This window comes from Pleuronectes platessa, chromosome 2 (genome assembly GCF_947347685.1).
Source record: "Pleuronectes platessa chromosome 2, fPlePla1.1, whole genome shotgun sequence".
In the NCBI taxonomy this organism is placed as follows: domain Eukaryota; kingdom Metazoa; phylum Chordata; class Actinopteri; order Pleuronectiformes; family Pleuronectidae; genus Pleuronectes; species Pleuronectes platessa.
The window spans coordinates 18,303,415-18,327,109 of NC_070627.1; the positions used below are offsets into that span (position 1 = coordinate 18,303,415).

At 39.0% G+C, this 23,695-nt stretch overlaps 1 protein-coding gene across 2 annotated transcripts in view; it reads left to right on the forward strand.

Moving 5' to 3' along the window:
- camk1b (calcium/calmodulin-dependent protein kinase Ib) overlaps nucleotides 1-23,695 on the forward strand; it is a 35,487-nt gene that overhangs the window by 1,924 nt on the left and 9,868 nt on the right. Inside the window, exons 1-3 of one of the 2 annotated variants that reach the window (XM_053433565.1) lie at nucleotides 12-37; nucleotides 5,554-5,667; nucleotides 22,984-23,115. In XM_053433565.1, the coding sequence (XP_053289540.1) occupies nucleotides 27-37; nucleotides 5,554-5,667; nucleotides 22,984-23,115 (257 nt within the window). In that variant the 5' untranslated portion in view covers nucleotides 12-26. Of the gene's footprint in view, nucleotides 1-11; nucleotides 38-5,553; nucleotides 5,668-22,983; nucleotides 23,116-23,695 lie in introns of those variants that run through there. The other variant, XM_053433574.1, reaches the window with a different exon arrangement.

The following is a 23,695-nucleotide window of genomic DNA, read 5'->3' on the forward strand; positions in this document are numbered from 1 at the left end:
TCTTCTGTCCACTGCACATCACAGGGATGGGAAACCAGTGAGTACAGCTACTCTCTCTGTGTATTTACCTTAAACAAGGGTGAATGCTGCATGTCTCATAGTAGCGGGAATGTGGTTCATGGTATCGTGCACCCCCCTCTCCCCCTGATCTCCAACCTTTTCAGTCCTGTTGCTTCTTGAATTTTAGCGGCTTGTCTTTACCAGACGGCCAACGGTCACCCCATGAGTGGACATGGAGGGGCAGTTTTTTAATTTATTTTTGGCCTCCTACATGCTCATCCGATACCTGCATGTGTCTCTCCTTTATACTTTCTCACATTTTTCAAACTCGATCCCTATCTGCTCCTGCGTGTTTCAAACTTCAACCCTATACTGCTGTCTATAGCATTGGCTGGTTTGAAAAAAACGACTTCCTTGCTTGACTTTGACAAGGTCCTGAAAGCTCCAGTAGCTTGAATTGTGTTGTTTCAAATGTGATATGAAGTTACCCTTTATAAACCATTTCCGGATGTGTGCGCCACTGAATTGTTATGACCGAGAATAACATGTTTGTACAGCAGTTACCTGTAGTTTTCTCAAATGAACAAGCAGAGGTTGATGCATTTTAAATTACATTGACGTTCGTTATCACCCATTCTCAGTGCATGAATTAACATGAATCTCCATGAATCTCCATACGAGCTAGGTGAGATGCTACAAACAAGCAGTATGTCAGATGTGTTTACTCCAGCCTCAGTTTACTCAAAATCTGTGCTGTGTCAGTTGCTTCTGATCTCATAGTTGCTACTTTTTTAAACACAAGACCCGTAGCATCCTGCTGAAATAATTAATATAAAATAGTGAAAATAAGCTTAATTTATCCTAGTCCTTACATCTGTTCAGTGTATCGGTTCATAATTTGCCTTTATAAATTCGCTAAATCACTAATTCAACTCCATCATAGTTAACCTGAAGTAAATCACCTTAAATTCAATCACTGAAAATGTCCAAAAGTTCTGCAGGGTTAAATAAAGTGAAGCAAGTCCCAAACTTGCCACCTAATCCGGATCTGCATCAAAACTGAATGGGTTGCTTCCTTCAACCAAATTCTGTGGTAATGACTCCAGCAGATTCTGCGTAATCCTGCGAATTATCAAACAAACAAGCTCTAATATTCCCCTCGAAATCACATTTAAACTCACTATATCCTGATTTTTATTTGGATTTTCACCAAAATCCAAACACACATAAATATCTGTCCCCTAAACATCTCAGTTTTTTTCATCAAGATCCATTAATAATTCTCTGAGAAATCAAGTAAAATGTTGAAAAACAGCCAATCTCACCATGTCAAAGAAAGTGAAAAAAAATCCTGGATCCGGCCCCTGAAATCAGATCCACCCCAACATTGAATGAGTTATTTTCTGACCCATACCAAACCCTTCCACCAATACTTACTGATTTATCATTGATAGTTTGAATAAATTTTATGACATGTCTGTGTAATCTGTAATCTGATCAATTGGTTAATGTCCCCTCCCCCACAAGAGAGATGAAAGAATCCCAGAAATGTTTCAACATTTCAAAATCTCAGAACCTGTTTTTTTGTCTTTTGTTTTTCTTTGCAGCCTCTGCTGCCGTCACAATGACTCGTATGCCAGATCATTTTTCAGTGAAAACATTGGAGGGGGAAAAAATCATGCCTGGTAATGGATCCTCAATTTCCACAGAGAGAGACTGGTGTCAAGTTGAAGATGTACTGGGGAATAGAGTTACAGTTGACTGTGTATTGTTTGTTTGTCCCCTACAGTAGTTATTAGACTCCAGATGGAGCAGAAGCCACCGGACGGCAGATTTACCAGCAAAGCTTTTCACTCATTTGACTGGACTTCCTCTTTCTGCTTCCCCTCAGCACAGACAATTACTTCCTTGTACCTTAGGTGCTTTAAATGGCAAAACACAGCAGAGGGGACGCTGTACTGGACTAGATAAGCATTTAAATGTTAACGGTTTCCTAACATTGTTCCAGGTGCTTTTTGTTTCCACGGTTCAGTATGTTTAAATCAGATACACACAAAATTGTTCCTACGATTGCACAAAGCTGGGAGTACTTGACAAAACACACTGCCTGTGGATGGACCTGGCACATGAGAACGTTTTATGTTCTCACACACAGATCAGACCCGAACTTTTAATGAGATCTCAGTAGAGGGTATTTCAGGGAGCGAACCAGCTACTGTTTTTATCCAGGAAGGATAGAAGAGCTTCGGCACAAGACAACACATACTGTTCTTGAAATAGCTCAAAGCAGCCTTGTTGAAAGCTGCTCTTCTCATCCAACACAACAGCTTGAGTGTTAAGAGCTAAAACAAGATCTCCAAAATTGTTAATTTTACAGGCAAGGTGATGGCAAGTCACAAAAACAATTTCACAGTATATTTGACGGTTCTGTACAGAGGAAGGTTGGACACATACATGTAGAGTCTGAGCTGCTCTTGTTTGCAAACAGAATATCTATTATAGGGCTTTTATTCCTTATACTAGACATTCCTCTCACACTTCTACTCTACACCACGTCAAAACAAAATACCCCGGGTGTCCATGGACCCCCTTTGCAAACCACTGCCCTATTCCACACTGACCTTGAACACTAAATGACGGCATCAGGGACCTACTTGTTATTTAGTATGCTTTTTTTTTAACACGTTTGCTGCTACCTGTTGTTACTCTATTGTGTATTTTATGTGTGATAAATGTCTTCTTGTGTGTGGTCATATGCAGATTTTACTGTTATTTAGGATAAGCCAAGACAAAATAGAAAAAACAATCATTTAATCAATTTAAAATCAGGTAGTCCTCCCTCCATGGTCATCTGGAAGTGTAGATAATGAGTTGCCCATGTAATATTTATCAGAATGTGTGGGAATCTTCTTGTGTGTGTTGTGCTTTATAATAGGATCTGAAAATCCCTGTGACAATCTTTTCTAACCAAATCATAAAATACTGCAGCCACCCGTCGAAGTGACCAAAATGATACCCACCTTAGCTGCCACCTGCCATTAGACACTGAAGCAATTTAGACTCAGCTACCATAGCAGCTCCTTTGGGTTTCCATGACGACACTTATGAAGCCCGACTCCTGACATTAGTGAATGCAGCCACCGTGTGTGCATGTGCGTGTTTGTGTGTGTGAGTGTAGATGCCTCAAAGCAGCTCCAAGAGGCCATGTCCTATTTGTCCTATTAACATTTACTGGGAGATAACAGCAGTGTTGAGCCAACCCCCTGTCTATCACTTGATGCCTCTCATATACACAGCTCAGCATCCAAACGAGCAGACTGTAAACTAACTGGGAGCAGATTAACTGATTAACTTGCGTGATTTTTTTGTCTTAAACACAACAGCACTTGTGCCATCCAGAACAATGTGTTACATCATCTCATAGACAGACTGTGAAGTTGCCAGGCAAGCAGCAGGAACAGAGGAGGAGTGAGGCATGCTGATATGAACAGGGCTATTTTAGTCGCTGAGGTCTTGAGTTATAGGCACTTTCTGGGTTTAGATGATGATAGCTGTGACAGCAGGGTCCTCTGTGATCACTCCCACTCCTCAGAGCATGTTGAGGACAAACATCTGATGTTACTTAGAGATATGAGCAACTGAGACAAAATTGTGAGAATGGGAAGCAACTAAAGAATTTACATTGGGTTAAATGCGGCAATGTATTTATACTTGATTCCTGTACATATTTGATTATCAAGCTGTGGCACCTTGATTAAACTGAAGCATTATAAAAGTTACAAACTAACAAGGTGTTAGGGTTGTGGGTTAGGGTTAGTTATAAACAGAAACGGACATATCATAGCTAGAATGACACTCAGTGCAGTACCTCCACCACGGGCCCAACAACACATTATTGTCTGATTCCTATAGTAGAAGTATACAAGCAAACATGATCCGTTAACCTGAATTGTTTGTTTACCATAAAAAGAAAGACAGAAAAATTCCTGGTCCTGCTCCTTAATCCGGATCTGCACCAAATTTGAATAAGGTCTTCCCAGTTCCCATCAATCTTATCAAAAGGTTTTACTAAATTCTGCCATCAAATACATCAACAACCAGACCCAGATGAAACTAAAAGGGCTCCACCATGGCTGATTGGCCACTTTATCACCACATTGTAAATGTATTGAGATCAGATACATTTATAACTATGTACTTGTACTATTTTCTTCAAAGCGTTTACATACTAAAGATTTGAACATATAGACCAACACAAATATTTCGATGGTTCTTGGCTCTATTTGCTATCGTGTAGTAACTGAATAAAGATCACCATTGTAAGATTTTCAATAAATTCACAAAATCTGTGGAATCTAAATAATTATTAAACAAACTTTTAACCTAGCACACTAGAATTTCATTAGTAATTGAAAATTGCATAATCTTGCCAACAGACAAACAGCAATGGCAACAAAACCTCCTCAGTGTAAGAAAACTAAATGCTCCCTTCTGGAGGTGAGGAGTTTTGTTTAGGTTCTTTTTAACAGTGTAGAAGCTTGTCTGAACGTTTGAATCATCTACGCCATTGATGTAGTAAACATGAAAGAACAACACTTATCTGCTCTTCTTAGGAATTTATGATCCTGAGTTATGTTATCTAGACCCTTAGCCCTTTGCTTTATAACGGCTCAGACACTGAACTCCTACCTGGACAGTGGTGTGACAGAACCTTTACTTATTAAACTAAAATAATCAGATATTGACCATGACTTTTATCCTCCCTGACATTCTCTTGTTGACTATAGAGATAATTGGTCAAGACTTCAGGACATAACTTCCTTATGAGTCTAAGTAAAGACAAGTCTGTCATGTTCAAGTAACCTGACCATGATTTTTATGGCAAAATAGTACTTAAGAGGAAGCAGGGTTTACCACAATCTTGGTTCCTTTGAGGGACATGCTACTAGTTGTGAAACAGATTGTTGCAATCCTCTGCAATCACAAATGCTGATGTAGTAACAGTTTGGGATGATTCCTTTCCTGAAAGTGTGAAATAGAATCAAATTGAATAGATATAATTATATTTCATCATGAGATTTGATTGGGCAGAACATTTATTCCAGCAGTTTTATAAACTCTAGCTTCAGGAGGTGCCGCTCCAGCTCAAATTTATACCCACAAGGCTGATTCAAACAGTAGCTGAGCCACACATGTATTTAGTCCCAACACAACAACACTACTTGCATTTATTACACATGGTTAAGTCCAAAGTACTTTCATTTGCCTATGTATGTGAAAGATTTGTTTCAAAAAGATTTGCCTTGTTTTACAATGAAGGGTTATGTGGATGTTTTTTGCACTGCAGCTGGCATCACATATTACGTACTATTACAATGTCAACACAAGTGACTAACGCCAAGGAATCCAGCGATGTCATTTACAAATAAATCTCAATTAAATAAAAAATGAGTGCTATATTTGCTGGATTTTATTTACAGCAGGTGGGAGAAGGTTTGATTAGTGTGTTGGTATTAATGAGCACCTCTTCCTTATCCTCTTTTTCCTCACCAGTATTGTATCTGACCGTAACAACAAGAAGATGCCGCTGGGTGACGAATGCCATGCATGGAAAAAGAAGACCACAGATGTGAAGGAGAACTATGACTTCAAAGAGATCCTGGGAACGTAAGTGTGTCACTGCCAGTGGCAAACATCTCCTGTGTTTCAGCTTCGTATTACAGCGTTTTCACACTCTGGGAAACATCGCCTTGGTTCAAATAATGGGTGCGTGGCTTTTAGATATTTGATGATGTATATCATGCATATTTGTTAAATATTATCTTGTTTTTGTTTCTGATCCCAGTGAATAGAATGTATCAAATCATTTTGAAAGTATTCTTGTGGATGGTTATGGGCGGTAGTTGACTCGCCATGAATTTGATACTGTGCATATTTACTCCTGACAGGGTTATTTTTTTTTAAATGTGTTCAAAGTTTATTTAAGCTGAACTACCCCTGACTGTTTGTTTTCCATGGAAGAACTGGTCGGCTATAATGTTACAGCTAGTTTTCTGCTGTAGTTGACAGACACTCAAATAATCATATTTCTTATTATCAGCACATTAAATCAATCATTTAACTCATTTAGATGGTCTTTTCAATACTGGTAAACTTTTCTTTTACTTTCTACGTTTATCTAGAACAATGCTTTTCAGTACAGGAGTTGTCTGCAGGGATGTGTCTGGAGCATCATAACAGATCTTATGACATGTGTCAGAGTGTCAGGGCCAGGCACAAGAAAAATGGGAAGATGAAGATGTTTTTCTTTCATTTTGTATTTTGAGAAGGAAGTTAAAATGCAAATTAAACAAATCAGAGGAATATTTGTTTTGCATTTAAAGTGGTTATAAATAATGCCCACTCCTGGTCCATGATGAAATCCAGCTGCCAGAGTTCAATCTCCAAGTTTGTGTGATTTGCTTGTGGCACAATCTCTTCAAAGACCTTGTGTTTAATATTATTGTTACTAAACTGATTCTGAAGAACAATTTCATTCATTCGCAGTAACATTAGCGGTTTGATATATTCTCATAAATTTAACTTAAATTTTACAATCTGGCTGTAAAAATTCCTCTGGTTATTTTTTAATAGGATTATTTAGTAGTGTTCAGTTTGTGTAGCCTAATCCAATTAAATATAATAGCTCTGTAGTAAAATAGCACTGCAGTATATCTTCATGAAGCTTGTAATGCTCCACTTTTTGTTTGAACTTCCAAAATTCCTCATAAGGAAATGCAGTTCACAGTGAAGCAGCACGCCTAAATATACAACCCCATAAATTGACCACAGAGTCGAGTCAACACCTCTGACACAGTGTCGACAAAAACTGAGTATGAAGCACTTGATAAAGATGAGTTATTGCGGTGCTGCTGCATTGATTATATTAGACTCTACTACGTTATCATTAAGAACAACATTTAATAAACCGGTATCACAGGATCTTCAAAGGGCAATGACACATTTTATCAGACCTAAGAAATCAACAATATGAAGCTACGCTGATCAAAAGAGTAGTGTCACTGTGGTAGTTATCAATGTGAAGTTTTATGAAATCCCTGAGTAGTGCTGGTAAGGGGGGGAATGGCTGCTTTGTTATTGTGAGCATGAGTTGAATTTTCGCCAAAGGACAATGAGAATGTGGTTTGGTATGTTGTTTCACACAACCGCAAAAGCCTTGACTGGCTTGACTGGGTTTTCGCATAGGACAGCTCAGTTGACCTCTTTCCGTTGTTTTGCTTTTAACTGGGTTGTGGCTTTTTGCATTTGTGTTTCCGATTAATGGGCTCCTACGAGTTGGTAGTTCAATATAATGACGCATTTGGGTTCGTCTGTGGTTGTTTCCAGTCTTGGGTGTATGCTGGGACAAGTGCTGATCAAAACGCTCCTGTTTAGGTTTTCAGATGCTCTTCTCTTCTACAGTCGAGCCACAGATTAATGCTGTCTTCATGATTTTCTACTTGGGTTCACTTGTTGAGTTGTTGAGTTTTTCATTTTGATTAAAGGGTTTCAACATGGAATGAGTCATAAAAGGAAAATGAATTACCCGTGTGAGACCATGTTAGACAGTATTTGCCTCATGCAGGACATTTAGAAGGTTAAGTCCCATATCAGCGGTAATTCTTATTTTGCCCGGTCTTCTATGTCTTTCTGTTGTGGCTCCTTAGATGTTGTTCTTCCTAAATCTGTTTACTCTGACTCATGATGGGGGGAAAAAAGCAAGACTCCATGATGTAAATCAAAACATTTTAAGATAGGGGGTTAGGTAAATAGTAGCTGTGTCTCAAAATGGTCATGGCTGAGTTTTTGGAACGCAAGATATCACCTTAACTCATTCCTTACATCTCCCAAGCCTGACACACTGTATATGGCAGTTTATGATGTGTGCAAGTGAGTAGGAAAACCATTCTCGAAGCTATGCAGTACACTTGTCTAAATCCAAGACTAATTTGGCACCAACAACAATAGAGCACATTCCACCACCAATGCATTTCTATCCTTGTGACCTCCTGCTGGGGTTAACTTGGTCCTCATGTCTAAATGGTTCCACCCCAAAGTGAAACGTCGGCCCAGTTTCACCATGGCTGGCAATAGCAATTTGAATCCTTGTTTGTTCTCTACGAACACAACGTCACTTTTAATCCCACTATGTGGTCTATTGATCCTGAATCATGGATGAAGAGGGCTATCAGGCAGGATGTTTATCAAAGGTGGATGACACCAAGCACCCTTTACACATACCCACATCCTTGTTGGTGTAGGATTAATCTTTGTGAACACTAACTGAATCCAAGCTGAAACCCAAGCTTGTTTTGTTAGGTTGTAAAACCTTTAGCCTCTTAGACACAGATGACACTGATGTATGGCCACTTACCATCTTTAATGACCATTTCTTTACTGATAAGATTTTTTATAAAGGCGTAATCCCTCTCAAGAAAGAGCTGCAGAGGCCAAATAGTCTGTAGAAAAATTACACGAGCCTTGCTCAAAAGTGCATTGGTTATTTTACATTTAAGGGAAACCTAACACAGACAAACATTATTCTAATAAAAGTCATAGATGAACAAATATAAAGTGATCATGCTATATAAAACAAAAATGACCTTAACTGTTTCTAGCTTCCTATGTGCACGATGACAAAAAGTGGAATAGGAATATCACATCAAATTGATCTGATAAGTGCACACATGAAAACCATCATTCCTCCTGTTCTCCACCTGCCCACGGTTCGGTGCAGAGCTTGTTTATAGAGAGATCACCAGCTCACCGCATCACTCAGCTGCGTGCCTCGTTCCTTTTTGCCATTGCTGGATTGTTGTCTTGGTAACAACAGGAGACACTTTCCATAATGGACTCAAACAGTCGCTATGGAAACAAAGTTTTTGATTTGCTATTAATAATCCAGCATCGGGTAAATGGTGCAGGAGATAAACTTGCTATCTTTTACAGGAAAATACTGTAAAGAGAAACGGACACATGTTTCTCTAGATATGCGCTCATGTGTTAGACCTCCCTCACGGACCATGAAGGACTATAACTGCTATAAATCATCTCATAAGGATAATGTTAATTATCTTTTAAACATTAGCTCTATAAACACAATCGTCATAGATGTTGACATTTTAACTTGCATACCACTGACATGTCCCGGTTTGTACGGTGAATCTCCAGCTGCCGCCACATGTCTTTGTAATTAAACCAGATGGGGATTAATAATGCACAAACAGGCGACAGCACTTTCACTGCAATCAACTCAAATCCTCTCTTGCCGTCCTTCTTCCCTCATTTTCTCTTACTTACGTTAATCTGTCTATCCGCCCCCCCACACCTCTCTTTCTCTCTGTGTTTGTTTCTGTCTCTGTCCAACCCATCTCTGTCGAAACCACGTCCCTACAGCCAGAAATCCAGCTCCATTCTGGCTCCCCACTCCTGTCACCTGCTCTGTTTCCTGGCTTCATGCTGTGTTCACTGTGGAACAGACATCCCGGTGTGTCCTGCCGCCCTTTGATTTTCAGCTCAAATTAAAGCTTTCCTATCGTACGGGTACACAACCGAGGACACACAAGTCTAGGACTGATCCTCCTCTGGGTTATTGTAAATAAGACAAGTGGGTTTATTTTACGAACCTAAGCACATGATATAAAGGGCATGGTGCGTTTAGGGTGTGTCCAAATCTACTTGAAAGTTGTTCTTGTTCTGCACTACACGCTATAGATTTGTACATTTACCTTGGGTGTGTTTTGCCCATGACATGCAATACAAATCCCACTCCCTTAGAAAACCAGGTGTATTTGCACCTTTGCAGATTTGCTATTATAATGGTGGGTTTGCCAGGTAGTAAGTGAGATGGCTTTTCTGCAGAAGAAAGTTTTTCACTATTTATAAGAGCAGATAATTTCTGTGTGTGTGTGTGAAGCAGTGTTTTGTGAAACAGCAAAACCAGCCTTTTTTCATCAACGTTAAAGAAAGGATCTAAATTAACCTATTCTATAACTACTTTAATTTTCATACGGCTTCCCTGAACTTTCCTTGGCTTTTTTTCCAATATTGATCTACTCTGCTCTGTCCAATGTATGATATTCAGTGTGTCATCCTGGCTGGTTGGTCACATGATCGGAAAACTGATATTTCCTGTATAAATTCTGTAGCTCTGTTATATGTCACCACAAACAGTTATTAGTGTCCACTCCATCCAATATCCACTGCACAAATTCATGCTGGGTTTCCATCTGTGAACAACCAGCTCACAGGTCTGTGATCAATGTAGCCACTGTGGATACATATTCTTTTAATAACGAAAAAACGATAATAATATAAAAACTAATTTATATAACACTTTTCTAACAAGACAAGATGAAATGATAAAAGCGACTACAAAATAATGTAAATTCATAATATATCAAAATAGGCCATATATAAGAGAGAAATAAAAAATGACTAATCAAAAAATTATTAAACGAATCTGATAAAATAGGGGTTACAAGAATGCCATTGTATACAAATTGTAGCGCATTTTTATCAAATATACTTTAAGAGTGATTCAAACAAATGTAAAGAGTTCTAAATTCAATAAAACAATTATAAGCAAATCGTCTTACCGTTAAATTTGGATATGTTTTCTAATAAATTAGATTAATGTATACTGCTTATTTGCAAATTCCTTTTCAATCCCTTTGCCCTCATAACTTTGTCACAGCTGTATCGATGTGGATATTTTTACATCAGGTCTGCAAACAGCTCTTGAGTTTTTCTTTCCCTGTTCCCACACTTAACAGCAGACTTCAAGATTTCTCGACCCATGACATGGGCCATTTCTTCTTTCCTGACTTTTAAATGGCTGCACATGTTCTCATGCCGCGAGCAGTAAAGGGGGGAAATTCTCTCCACTTTCAACCCAGAATGCATTTTAAAAGCCATTGGGGACGGGACAACATGGGAAAGAGTGCGGAATCATTTAAAATCATTAGGGCTGATGGATTGTCCCCTGCCTGTCTCTGTAACTTATGTTGACCCTGGTAGCCCAAGCACTCTCGTATGACAAGCTATTGATTTGGGGAGAACAGTGTGTGCGTATGTGCATGTGTGTGATTGAGAGAGAGACGAACCAGATGAAAGAGCAGATGAAAAAGACATGTTTTTGGTATTGTAAATTTATAACTGATTGTTGTCTGCCATCTCTCTCCCCGTCTCTCTGAATGAATCTCTGTTATTTTTGATTGCGCACGCTTAACGTCTCTCATTCTAAAGTTTCTCAGACATCAGGAGTGAGCTTATCATCCTCATTGCCTATATTCAAAATTGATGCTTCTATTCAGGAAATAAATAAAATATAAATGGTTTAGAGACATATACTTCCATTAGACAAGCCGTGTTTGAGTATAGGCGTTTCCTCGCTAATGGTTCAAATCTTGCGTGCGAGAATCCAGCAAGAGTTTTTGTTTGTTTATGACATGTAAATGGTCGTCTGGCTGGAGAACAATCTGGTCGTTAGAAGAGGAACCTTTGGCTCCACTTGTTCCCTCACGCTCGTGCCTCTCGCCTACATTATAAAGGTTTCAACACTATTTCACCACTTTGTCTGAGGGCTCTCTGTTTCTGAGTGGAAGGTTCGATAACGTGTGCGTGTGCATGTGTATGTGTGTGTGCAAGACTATAGGGAACACTATATATAGGTTGTGTGATGCTGTGTCTGCCTTAGTGTCAAATGCATTTGAATTACAATGATGACATAAACAGTTATTTATAGACCGCACTGAAAGATGTTATGAAATGTCCCGTTGCTTTGACAGTTTGTCAAAGGTGTTATATACTGTATGAACTGTATTATCTTAATAACAAAGATTTTTCTGTACAATTAGTGGAACTTGCTCAAATACAGATCATCTTACCAAAGATACTGCATCATTGAAAGTGTTTCAACCACAAAAATTGGGCTGTTTCCGAATTTAGTAAACTCTCAGGTTTTTTTGTTGTCGAATCGGTTAAAGCAACTCTCATATCAGGCTACAACAGGACAAACTTTCACTATCAGGGCTTTATCACCCTGTCGGACTTCTCCTTATTTTGCAGCTATTCAACAAGCAAATCACACAGTTCATTCGTACATGTCTCAGTAGTGTGTTGATGAATTGTATGTGTTGGGAATACATGAAATGCATGAAAACAGTCAGATGTTACCGTCAGTAAGCAGAGGCACAAGACAGAGCGCAATCTGCTGTGAGTCATCTACAATAATCAGGCATTTAAAGGAAAATTGTAATTCAGTGCAGCAGCTTGGGGACGATCTGACCTTTTCTCATTTCACATTTCACTTCATTAAAACCACCATCTACAAATGTCTGGATTCACTGGAGGGGATCAGCTCAAATTATCCTTCATCTCAAAGTAGAAGTAATGTTTCTCCTGCCAGAGTTTCCAAAATTGTAGATTTTTATTTGCGAGTTTGAGTGTCACATCAAGTGAAACAAATATTTGGGAATGTGCTGAAAAAATTGCTCAATAAATGCATCGTGGTAAATGGTAAATGATTTTGTATTTATATAGCGCTTTTCTAGTCTTGATAACTACTCAAAGTGCTTTACAGTACAGTTTTACATTCACCCATTCACACACACATTCATACAGTGCATCTATTTGCAGCACTTTGTTATTCTATGGGGGGCCATTCAGGGTTCAGCATCTTGCCCAAGGACACTTCGGCATGCAGGTGGGTCAGACTGGGAATCAAACTGCCGACCTTCAGGTTGGAGGACGACCACTCTACCCCTCAGCCACAGCCGCCCTCATGATGTGTATGGGGCAACGCAGCTTTTCTGTATAGATCGTGCATGTTGTCCCCGTGTTAACATGGATTTCCTCTGGGTACTCACTCAGGCCTCCTCCCACAGTCTGAAGACATGCAGGTTGGGGCTAGGTTGATAAAGTAAAGATACTCTCATGTGTGAATGGTGGCTTGTCTCTATCAACCCTGTGATATGCTCCGTCCTGTCCAGGGTTTACAACGCCTCCTGCCCAATGTCAGCTGGGATTGGCTTCTGTCTCCCCCCCACCCCCCCTGACCATTACAGGAAGGAGGATCATGGGATATAGATAATGGATGGATGGATTTGCATGATATGTTATGTTTTTAGGTCATGTTAAGCAATATCTTTATCCCATACCTATAAGAATACCACATTACTCTGCACTATACCTCTGAATGCTTGGTAGCTTTGCTTCCTGATTCCCAGATAGTGAGCGTCCCGCTGTCAACATGCTTTCATGTCAGCACGCGATTCAAAGATGTAGTTGAGTTGTAGCCACGAAGGAATTCGATGCTTTTCTGGGTGGTATTTTTTATTTCTTCTTCATTATTCAGTGCTTGTCTGAGTGAACCAGAATCAAATGAATTCAAAATGATGATGAATATAGTTCAAACAAAAGGAAACAGCCACCTTTCTGGAGCAGATGAGTCTCTCAGCATGAGAGCTGTCCCACTTCATCTATTTTTCATCTGTCTCTTCCTTAACTCTCCCTCTTTATCTATCATTTAACATGTCATATTTATACAGTTGTATTAGTGACATGTCTTATCACAGTCTCACTTGTCTTCATCCTCCCTCTAATGGCAACGGCCTGTCTAGAAATCTAAAAATAAATACTTTTTCCTTGTTTTACTTTTCTTAGATGTTTTTCTTTGTCTTAAAGGTCCAGTGTGTTAGATTTAGGTGAAAGGGATCTACTGGCGGAAAATGAATATAAAAAAATCCTAGTAATGTTTTCACTTGTACGGATGTTGTTTTCATTACCTGAGAATTGGCCTTTTATATTTAAATACTTTATATTTACATCGTGAGCAGGTCCTCTCTAAGGAGGCCGCCATGTCTTTTACAGTAGCCCAAACTGGACAAACTAAATACCTTTTTAGATTTTTTTTTTATGACAACTGACGGCTACCACAGGTTCTCCTTAATGTTTGGAAAGGGGGGTGAGGTGAGGGGTATTCAGCTGCAACATGAAAACACTCGATCTCACTAAATTCTACACACTGAACCTTTAAGGTTTTATTGTGACTGAGCTGTTGGATGAGAGGGAGAGAGAGAGAGATAATACCTCCCTTCATGAGAGTGGAGGAGGCACACACTCCTTTGCGGGAGCTCAAAGCACAGGACAACATGTTACTGTGTCTGCCCTCGTAACTCTCTCCCAGACACAGATAAGACCATACAGGTTATGACTAAGACTTGTGACCGGCTACTCTTTCTCTTCCTCCTCTTCTTTTTGATTCAGTGCACAGACATTCTTATGCTCCTTACCATAAAAAGACACATTCCAGAAATAACAATCAACAGAGCCGCTGAAAGATTCTGAGAATAACTACACATTCTACACTCTGAGGCTGCAGCGATCGACAGAGTTAAACTATTCTTTGGAAAAATGACAAGTTGGAACCGTTACCAAGTCTGACCCAATCCTGAAAATCCACCCCTGCTTATGGAACCCTCAGCCCTTCAGCTCTGCCCTGACCTAATTCTCAGCACAGCTCAGCTCAGCATGGCATAGCCTGCAGTTCCTGGAATACACACACACATATATATGCCCACTGTCTGGCCCACTTATGCAACTCCATCTGCACACAGCAATATTCCCCTCCCCTAACACTTTTAAGTCAACTTGCAGGCTTATCATGTCCATCTTCCCACAGTCTTTATCCATTGTCATAATCCCTTATTATCCATATGCCGTACTGGAAAGGTTTCCACATATCAGCAAACTGTCTAGAAAAGACATACTGTTTTTGTTTTTTTTATCTCCACTCACAGAGATCCTCAGGGAGCATCCTCTTCACTTTGCAGCTTAATTACACCAATATAAATTTGATAGGGACTTTTTTCAAGTAGATTCAAAACTGAAGAAAGTTGGATTTATTATTTTCTTAGGATACCGTGCTTGAAGATTTAATAGCTAAGCTTCGTTAGTAGACAATTTACTGAACAATAAATTGTCAGAGCAACATTCTCCTTCCATTTGTTGTGTCTGCTGACAAATTCAAGTCAACTTTCTCCGCCAATCCCTGAGCACAATGTTTTTGTTATGCTTGATATTTATAATTCGCACCAGATGTAAACTTGCCATATTCACCCACTCCTTTACCATACTCTCTTAAGAACTGATCATAGCTGTCATTTTCAAGCGTAATATTTGTGTTAAATTATTATAATATTTTTTGGGTGAAAATAACTAAATCTTACTTTATTTCTGCAAATGCACCCCCTATTTTTTTCTTAGTGTAGCCGTTCAGCTGTCTTGATATGGTTAAGCAATTTCCTCTTGTTGAGCCAAGTGTGGAGTTCACTGAGGTCTCCAACTAAAAGTCACTGGCAGTGAGTCAAATACAGCAGCAACATGGCAACACTCATATTCAACGATTATTCAGATGAAAGTGACCGAAACATGATGGTATCAGGAGATGATATTTGATATCAGTAAATTAAATAAATCCTTTTTGTATTACGGTTGTGATTTTTTAAATGTCATTATACATGTATTCATCCTGAACCAGTTACCACAATTACAAATTGTATTATCATAAACAAATTAAATCATATTAAAGAATATCTCTTGCCTTAATTTTACTGTACCACAAAATGACAGGATTTATATTTAGAATCAAATCTAGGTCCACGCTTTAAAATAAGTTGTTGGGCTCTTGGGGCCATGCAACAGACTTTAAACAGCATTGAGATATCAACTGATGTAGCAAACGTGATAGTAAACATTTGCTGTTTTACATATTCAACAGGCGGGGGAGGGGGAGGACATTAGCATTCATTTGAAGTATTGCCTCTGGCCTCCTGACAAATCTTAATCCAAATCTTACTTTTCATTTTGCTCTGTTTTTTGTTTTTTTTTCAAATAATTTCTGGCTACAAAATATTCCACTATATTCACCAGACAGTAACTTACTGTCTGTGTGTCATTTTGCTTGGCAGGTAGCATTGCGAATTCTGGAAATATCTTTGGGTTCACATAGCAACCTCTGTCATTTTACACATGGCCATTTCATCCATTTTAAACATACAAATATTGATAAGCAGCTTTAAGATCTTATACTTAAGCTCTCATTCTCTGACAATTCTATATCTTAATAAAACCAGTATCATGCTTTACTTGTACAAAGCTGATTTGGTCGGGCAGGTCTTTATGTTTGGAGGGCCCACTGGGCAAAGATGGTCTTTTTATGTTTCAGGGCCAGTATCCCAGTTGGGCGTCTCTCAGCTCTTATTGGACCAGATGGTGCTTCCCTATGTCTCTCTGCCCTTTCCACAGTTACCATTTTGTCATCTGTTTGCATAACTTCTTGACCAATTTCTCAGCAGGACAGATGGCGCGGTTGGTTGTAGCTTGAGAAATGATGGATTTACAGGAACACAAAATACAAAGTGAAGGGAGGTTTCAATTCTGGAAAGACCACAACATATGAGCCAAGTTTCCTTGCTTCTTTTAAAAAAATGTGTACATGCCTGAACACGGCATATTTACTTTACATATGTGCATTGGCACAGGCACCTATGTAACACAGCAGATGGTGAGAGCAGACTTTAAGAGTGGGGACTGAGACCGAACTCCCATTAATACCGTTTCTTAATGAGGCTGTTATAAGAAATAAAAGTCATTGGAACTCATCAGCTGGCCTGGTTTTAATTCTTTGCATGTCATTATTTTATGATTGTCTGTTAAACACTTTTATCTTGGTTTCCTGTGCATGTGTATCTGTTGTAGTGGGGTTAGCACAAAAATATGCACGATGACATGTGAGATCCTTATTCCTTGGTTTTAATTTCCTTGGATGCACCATGTGAAACATTTTGGGATAAACATAAAAAAATTAAGAGCTGACCACAATCTAGTTTTTTGGTGGGTTGTGGTCAGTGTGTGAAATTGAGGATGTAGTTGAAAACTGTTTTGTAGCAGCAGTTAAGAACTGACATTATTGGGTCATATTCATATTTTTCCTGGAGTCAGCGGGTTTATTTGATTTTAAAATAGCCATGCGCCATATAAAGATGTTCTCATTTGCATTTTTTTTCTATTTCGCGTGAGACAACAGATCAAGTGCGATAAAGCGGCGGACACGCAACCCATCAAGACTACAGCAGCAACTTTACAATGACATAAATCCATAAATTAAAGATGATGGCACTATAATCTTGGATGTTTTTTACAAGCGAAATGTATTTTCTCGTTCAGAGAGAAAGTTAGAGCTCATTCAAGTCTATGTTATCTGCCTTGAGGTTAAGTGAATTTAACGCATGAAGAGGTTTTCCTGCAGAAGGAAAGACTGGTGACGCTCCTCTCCAGAAAGAAGCTCAGGTTTGTTTAAAACGTGGCTGGATTGGTCTCTAAGTGCTTTTGAAATGAGTTAGTAAAGGGGCCTGAAATGTTGAGTGACAAAGGCGATAAATTGACAACACTGGCTGTAAATGCTCGTCTGATGTTTCAGAAGCGGTTTGCACAAATTTGAGTGGTGAGAGCAGTTCCAAACTTGCTCACGCCTCACTCACAGCCCAAAAGGTTGTTTGTAGCGACAGAAACTAAGCAACACAAAGTCTGAAAGTCTGTAAGTTCAGAGACGGAAACTGGTCTGAATACAGATTTTATACACAAAGGCACAATGTTGGCCACTAAAGTTCATGCTGTCTTAATTTCACGTAAATATTTACTCTGTTAGAGGCTTCCCACATTTAAATTTTGTAGCTGCTTGTCCGTGTTTAAACACTTGTGTAAAGTATTTGCACAGTGAATGTCTCGTCTGTGAACACGCCCTACTGTTTGGATAGTAGCAGTGAGCGTGTCTCTATTGTTTTAAGTCGCTAATGACTGTGCAGTAGTGTGGGTGCACTGTATGTGTGTGTGTCTGTGTGTGTATCCTCTTCCTGGACATGGGCCCCTCACAGGTGACAAGAACATCCTGTTAGGAACAGGAACTGCTCAGTAAACACAGTTGTTTACCTAATAATCCAACCGAAACCATTTCTGTCATTAAGCTATCAGCCAACTAACCACATGACTCTGCCTCCATCAAATAGTCATCACAATCATACTCATACTTTCTGAACCTGTGGTCAGGGTGCTGTGTCAGTGACAGGCAGAAAATTGACTTTAGGTATGTTTTGCCCTTGCTTTCTACTATAGATTTTCCTTTTGACCGAGACATTTGGACAAGACGTATTGAGCAGTTTGTAGCACAAAGTTTACTGTAACATCCATATTTTTAATGGGTCTTGCATAACTTGCAATAGAAGTATTATTCTTTTCTACAGGACAGGAATATGGATGAGTGAGCCTTCACTGTCAATAGGAGACAGAGGACAGGGTTTAAACCTGTTCATCAGGACTGTTTATCCCTGCAGCGTTTCAGCATTTCTATCAAAAATGAAAGATTAGCGTTATTCTCCTCTGCCTCCTTTCAGCTTTTTAGTAGCTTTCTAATCACACTGTCTCACTTGGATAAACAGTGACTTGTTATTGTAAATAAAAGTCATTGACAAAAGAAGTAAGCAAAACAGGTTTTGCATTGTCAATGATTTGCGACATGTATCTGGTTTGAAGCAAGCTTTATATTAATAATTAAAACATATTTGTATTTCTACAAATGGCAGCGATAAAATGCCCTTTAAATTTGATACACTCAGAGGTATTACAACTGTGTTATTTGATCTGCTCTGACCATAGACTTTATTTAACGATGGACATGACAGCTCCCCAAAAGTGAAGCCAGAGCATTTTCCTTGCCCCCTGTTGGTTGGTTGCTAAATCATGCCTCCTCCACGTTAGTGTATGAGATAAGGACCACATTAAAAAAGATGGCTTCCGTCCTTTTAAGTGACACTGATGTCTGTACAAGTTTTTTACTCTCGCTAAGTTTGCAAACACAGCATGTCATAACCTCTTTTTTTGTCAATGCAACAGTGTAGATTAGCAGACTATGCATAATCAAAGACACATTAGTGTTCTCAGATTTTCTCAGGGTTTATGTGAACCACTGTTGACACTTCCCCAGAGCCCCTTGGTCTGTCAGTGGGTGCATGGAGAATGTCAACCAAATCCCCCAGATGCGACAGAGGAATTTGCAGCACTGACACCCTCCTCCACACCGCTGGAAGCCTGCCATAACTAATGGTCTTTCTGTGGCAGTTTTACTTTTTTAGTTGAATTGTGACCACAAGGTCTCCCTCCCAGGGTAATTGCAAGTTTGATCAGTGTTCCCTAAGCTTTGATGTTAACGACAAAAGAAGCAGAATGTAGGTCACTTTGGGTGAGGGGGTTATGGAATCAGAGATTAAATATGCATTTTAAATACTTCAAAGTTAGACGTAACTTCCAATTTTGTCTTATCAGCACCATTCTAAGTACTGCTCTGACACCTTTCACATCTGAATTGAGCTGATCGATGTTGTGTTGTAGGATTCCTTGATGAGTAGCTGATCTTGAGACATTTGTAAAGACGATATGTCCTTAGTCTGTATATTTTAAACAAAACCGGCTTCAGTGAAGGATAGAATACAAACTGATACAGTAACACAACATTTTGAGACACCCACAATGATACATGCAAATTGAAATTCATGAAATGTATGAACCATTTACTTGCAGGTCAGAAAGTGCAGGTCAACCAGCTCTGATGATATCTTGTCAAAAGATGTGTTACAGGTTTGTCGGCAGTCACAAAAAATCAAGACAACATGTTTGCTTCGGTTTGTTCTGCTTTTGGCAAACTGTGTTGAGCCATGCAGACGGGTTTACACCACAGTGTCACTCAAGGGGATAGCGGTCCTGCGTGGTAGCAAGTATAGTCTCCTTTCTGAACCGATGTCTTCAGCAGATAAGTTAGTTGTGTCATTGCTGGAGACTGCAGAGAAAAATAGTTGTGTTAAGATTAAAGTGCGTTTTAAACACCCACCTGGATCCCAGTGGTTTGGAGTTTAGTTATAATGCTGTGATGTGTTGTTTTGCTGTATTTTACTGTAAAACGTCCCTTTTAGGTGTTCCACAGCTGTGAGCCTGCATCAGAAATGTTTTCTAACATAGTTATTTACCAAAATAGTGGAAATTAATTAGTGCTTAAATAAAACAAATCTAATCAATTAGACATGGACATATGTTAGACTATTTGGTCAGGTTAGTTTTAAATAATGAAGGGAGGAATAACAAACAACAGAACAGAGCTGCAGGGGACAGGTTCTTATTGTGGTTTGTAATCATCACACCTCCTAGACCATATCTCCACTAACATCTGTAGTCCTTCCTTGTAATAATTATAATGACTCTGCAGTCACGGTTGTGTTTCCTCTCTGTGCGCTCGCTGCAGAGAAACTGTACGGCACAAACCGTCAGCTGTCGCCCGTCAACATGTTTACACATATCTCAGTCTGTCTCTGCCAACATACTGACTGTCTTCTCACGTATACTGATTAGATAAAGACCTGTTCCAAAATAAACATGCATTTGTTCACTGTGCGTTGAGGTAGTGTCTGCGAAAGATGCAGAACCTGAGGAAGTGCATTCAGTCAACTGTGGTTCTACTAGGAAACTCCTAAAGCACCCACCCCAGACTGTGGCTTGTTAGAAAAGAAAGGCTGACTTAAAAACTTGGAGTTCAACTAAAAAATATAGAAAAGTTACTGTAGCTTTAATCTGATTTCAGTATATGAGCGTGTTGTCTATCAATCCAGCGTAGTACATATGAAAAACAAAGGTTATAGTATGAAGTGGTAACTTTATTTTGATGAACTTGTATTTATTGCTAAATTATCAGGCAGTTGTATTAGCATTTGTTTTATTAGTTTATTGCAGATTGTTTCTTATCTTATCTTCACTGTCTGTAAACTTTAACCATCTATGTTGGAAACTTACTTAAGTGTGATGTTGCATTGATACAGAATTAAGAACACAAACTAGTAGCAGCATCCAAACATCAACATCAGACATCAGCAAGTTGAACATGTCTGCATGATAATAAAGAATTCTCTTACATTTCTTTGAAGACTCTCAGCATTCAATAGCCGGAAAGTGGGAGGAATGAAGGAATTTACGTTTCGGTTTGTTTCCTGTAGGGCCGCATATTATCTCTGCCCTGAGGGGCTTACAGTGAACTCTCTGAATTCAAGTTCAGACTGAAGAATGGTACTTCCTTTTACCTTCCGGACCACTTGCTTGATCCAGAAAGAAAACAAGTAATGTTGTATCTCAGTTATTTGATTTACAAATGTCTAACTTGTAAATAGCTTTTACTCCAACGTCCTAGGTGCAGTTAAAACTGTTTAGCGCTTAATAATATCAAAGTGTCTGAAAAGCAAACAAATATACTACTACTACTTCTCAGTATTTCTTTCATCTTAAGTGAGCTGGTGACTTATAAGCTTGCAATTCGTGGGAATCTTCTTCAATCAAAATCCATCTGTGCTGACGTGAATGCAGCTTTGAGTGTTGTTTGTTAGATACACATTATACATTGGTTCTAATTACTGGAACATCTCTCTCTATATTTATCTTTATCTTTATATATATATACACAGTTGAGTGGTTCTTGACTCTCTGTTTGCTGTGTACGCCTCAAGGGTCTATTACCAAAGGTGTGTGTATGAGAGGGACGTGCACACGTATAGTGCACCTGAGAATCTTGTATTACCATCACATCGATGCTTATTCTGCTTTACCTTCAACAAACAGTGTTCCGTTGTTTTCCGGATGTTCGTTACTTTCCGTACAGTCTGTCACTGCTGTTGTATTATTAATCCTAACATAATATTGATTTTAAAATCTATGATTCTAGTCTTTGTACAGCTTTGGCTCTGAGTCAAAAATCTCTTGACAAATGGCTAAAGCACCAGAAGCTTATAAGTGTCTGCCTGTCTCTGTTGAATTGTTCACAGGAGAAAGGATTCAACTACTTTCAGTTCTTCTGTTGTACTTTTCTTGAATTATGTATTTTTTTAGGGAAACACAAGCAGAGAAAACAGAAAGAAGTTAAGTGGTTTATGCCAGAGGCCATAAAGTGTCTACAGATAAATGGCATATGCTCTTTATTTTTATAGAGCGTTTCTAGTCTTGATGACAACTCAAAGTGCTTAAGAGTACATTGTTGCCATTCACCCACACATTCTTACAGTGCATGTATGTGTCTCTATTAAACATCACTCATACACTGTCGGCCCAGCTATGAACCTTATGATTAGTGGACGACCTGCTCCACCTCCTCCTCCTCTACCTGGCCGATGAAAAGATAATATCACTTCAACCCCAGGAATGTGCCATAAAAGGACTTAACCATGGAGTTAGCTGCTCTGTTATGTTAATGGGAGTTGTGCTAAATGTCTGAACCTACAATTTGAACATTCATACAAAAACATTCATATATAAACTACTGACCTGGACACACACTCAGACACATTTATGAAACATCACTTATTGTAGGTTTAAGGTGTTGCAGTATTATGATCACTAAATTGATGTCTATAATCATGTTGATAGCTAACATGACACAGAAAAAATACCTTTTACTACATTATCATGCCAGAATGTCAACTGTGGTCAAACAGTTGATTGATCCATGGTTGAGACCTTTAACTAAAAATTTTAATCACTCTTTGGCTAGTATCTAAATGTGTCCCTCAGAAAGACATCATATCTGTGTTTCCAAATCGTTCCACCGCATTGTAGCTTCTCAAAAAGCAGCAGCAGCAACTAAAATACTTCAGGTGGAGGCTGAAGCTAAAAATAAACATTATCTGGCATCAATACACCAAAAATTATTCCAACACTTACATGTAAGCAGCCAAGATGTCATGAAAGCAGGAGTTATTTTTTCTCTGTCACAGATCCACATGAAAAGCTGTGTCTACACACACACACACACGCGCAGTGATAAATGACAAGAGGCTGACCTGTGTGTTTGTGTCTCAGGGGAGCGTTCTCCGAGGTGGTCCTGGCTGAGGAGAAGAGGACTCAGAGATTGGTGGCTATCAAGTGCATCCCTAAGAAGGCGTTAGAGGGCAAGGAGAACAGCATTGAGAATGAGATAGCCGTCCTGCACAAGTAAGTGGACTTCAGAAATAAATGACACTGTATTTCTTTGTAATGTAGCATGATGGTAACATGTTCAAATTTCACACACTCACAGATAAAAATCACCTAAATATTTTCATCAAGATCCATTTCTTATTCCCTGGAAAATGCGTGAAAATGTCAAAACATTTCCAAAGAGGGTGATTAAACATTCCTCTATCTGCTCCATTGTCTGGATCTTCACCAAACTGTCATGGATTCTCGCTTGGCCCATGTCCCATCCTTCCATCAAGTTTGATGGAAATCTGTTCAGGTACTTCTTTGCTCCTGCTGACAAAGCAAATGCGGGTGAAAACATAACCTCCTTGCCAGAGGTAATAACCACAATGTTCAGCATTAGCCTGCATCTGAAATACTATCTACAAGGTTCGAGATGGTTAATTTTTTATCACTGTATCGCTGTTACTGAATCAAGTATGTTGTATCACATTACTGGATATGATACATGTCATATATGACTGTTGTAACACAATCTAGTTTGATACATGTAATATGCATCATATTGAACTTTATCTAACTTGTCACCTGAACTCTATACAATTTGCATGTA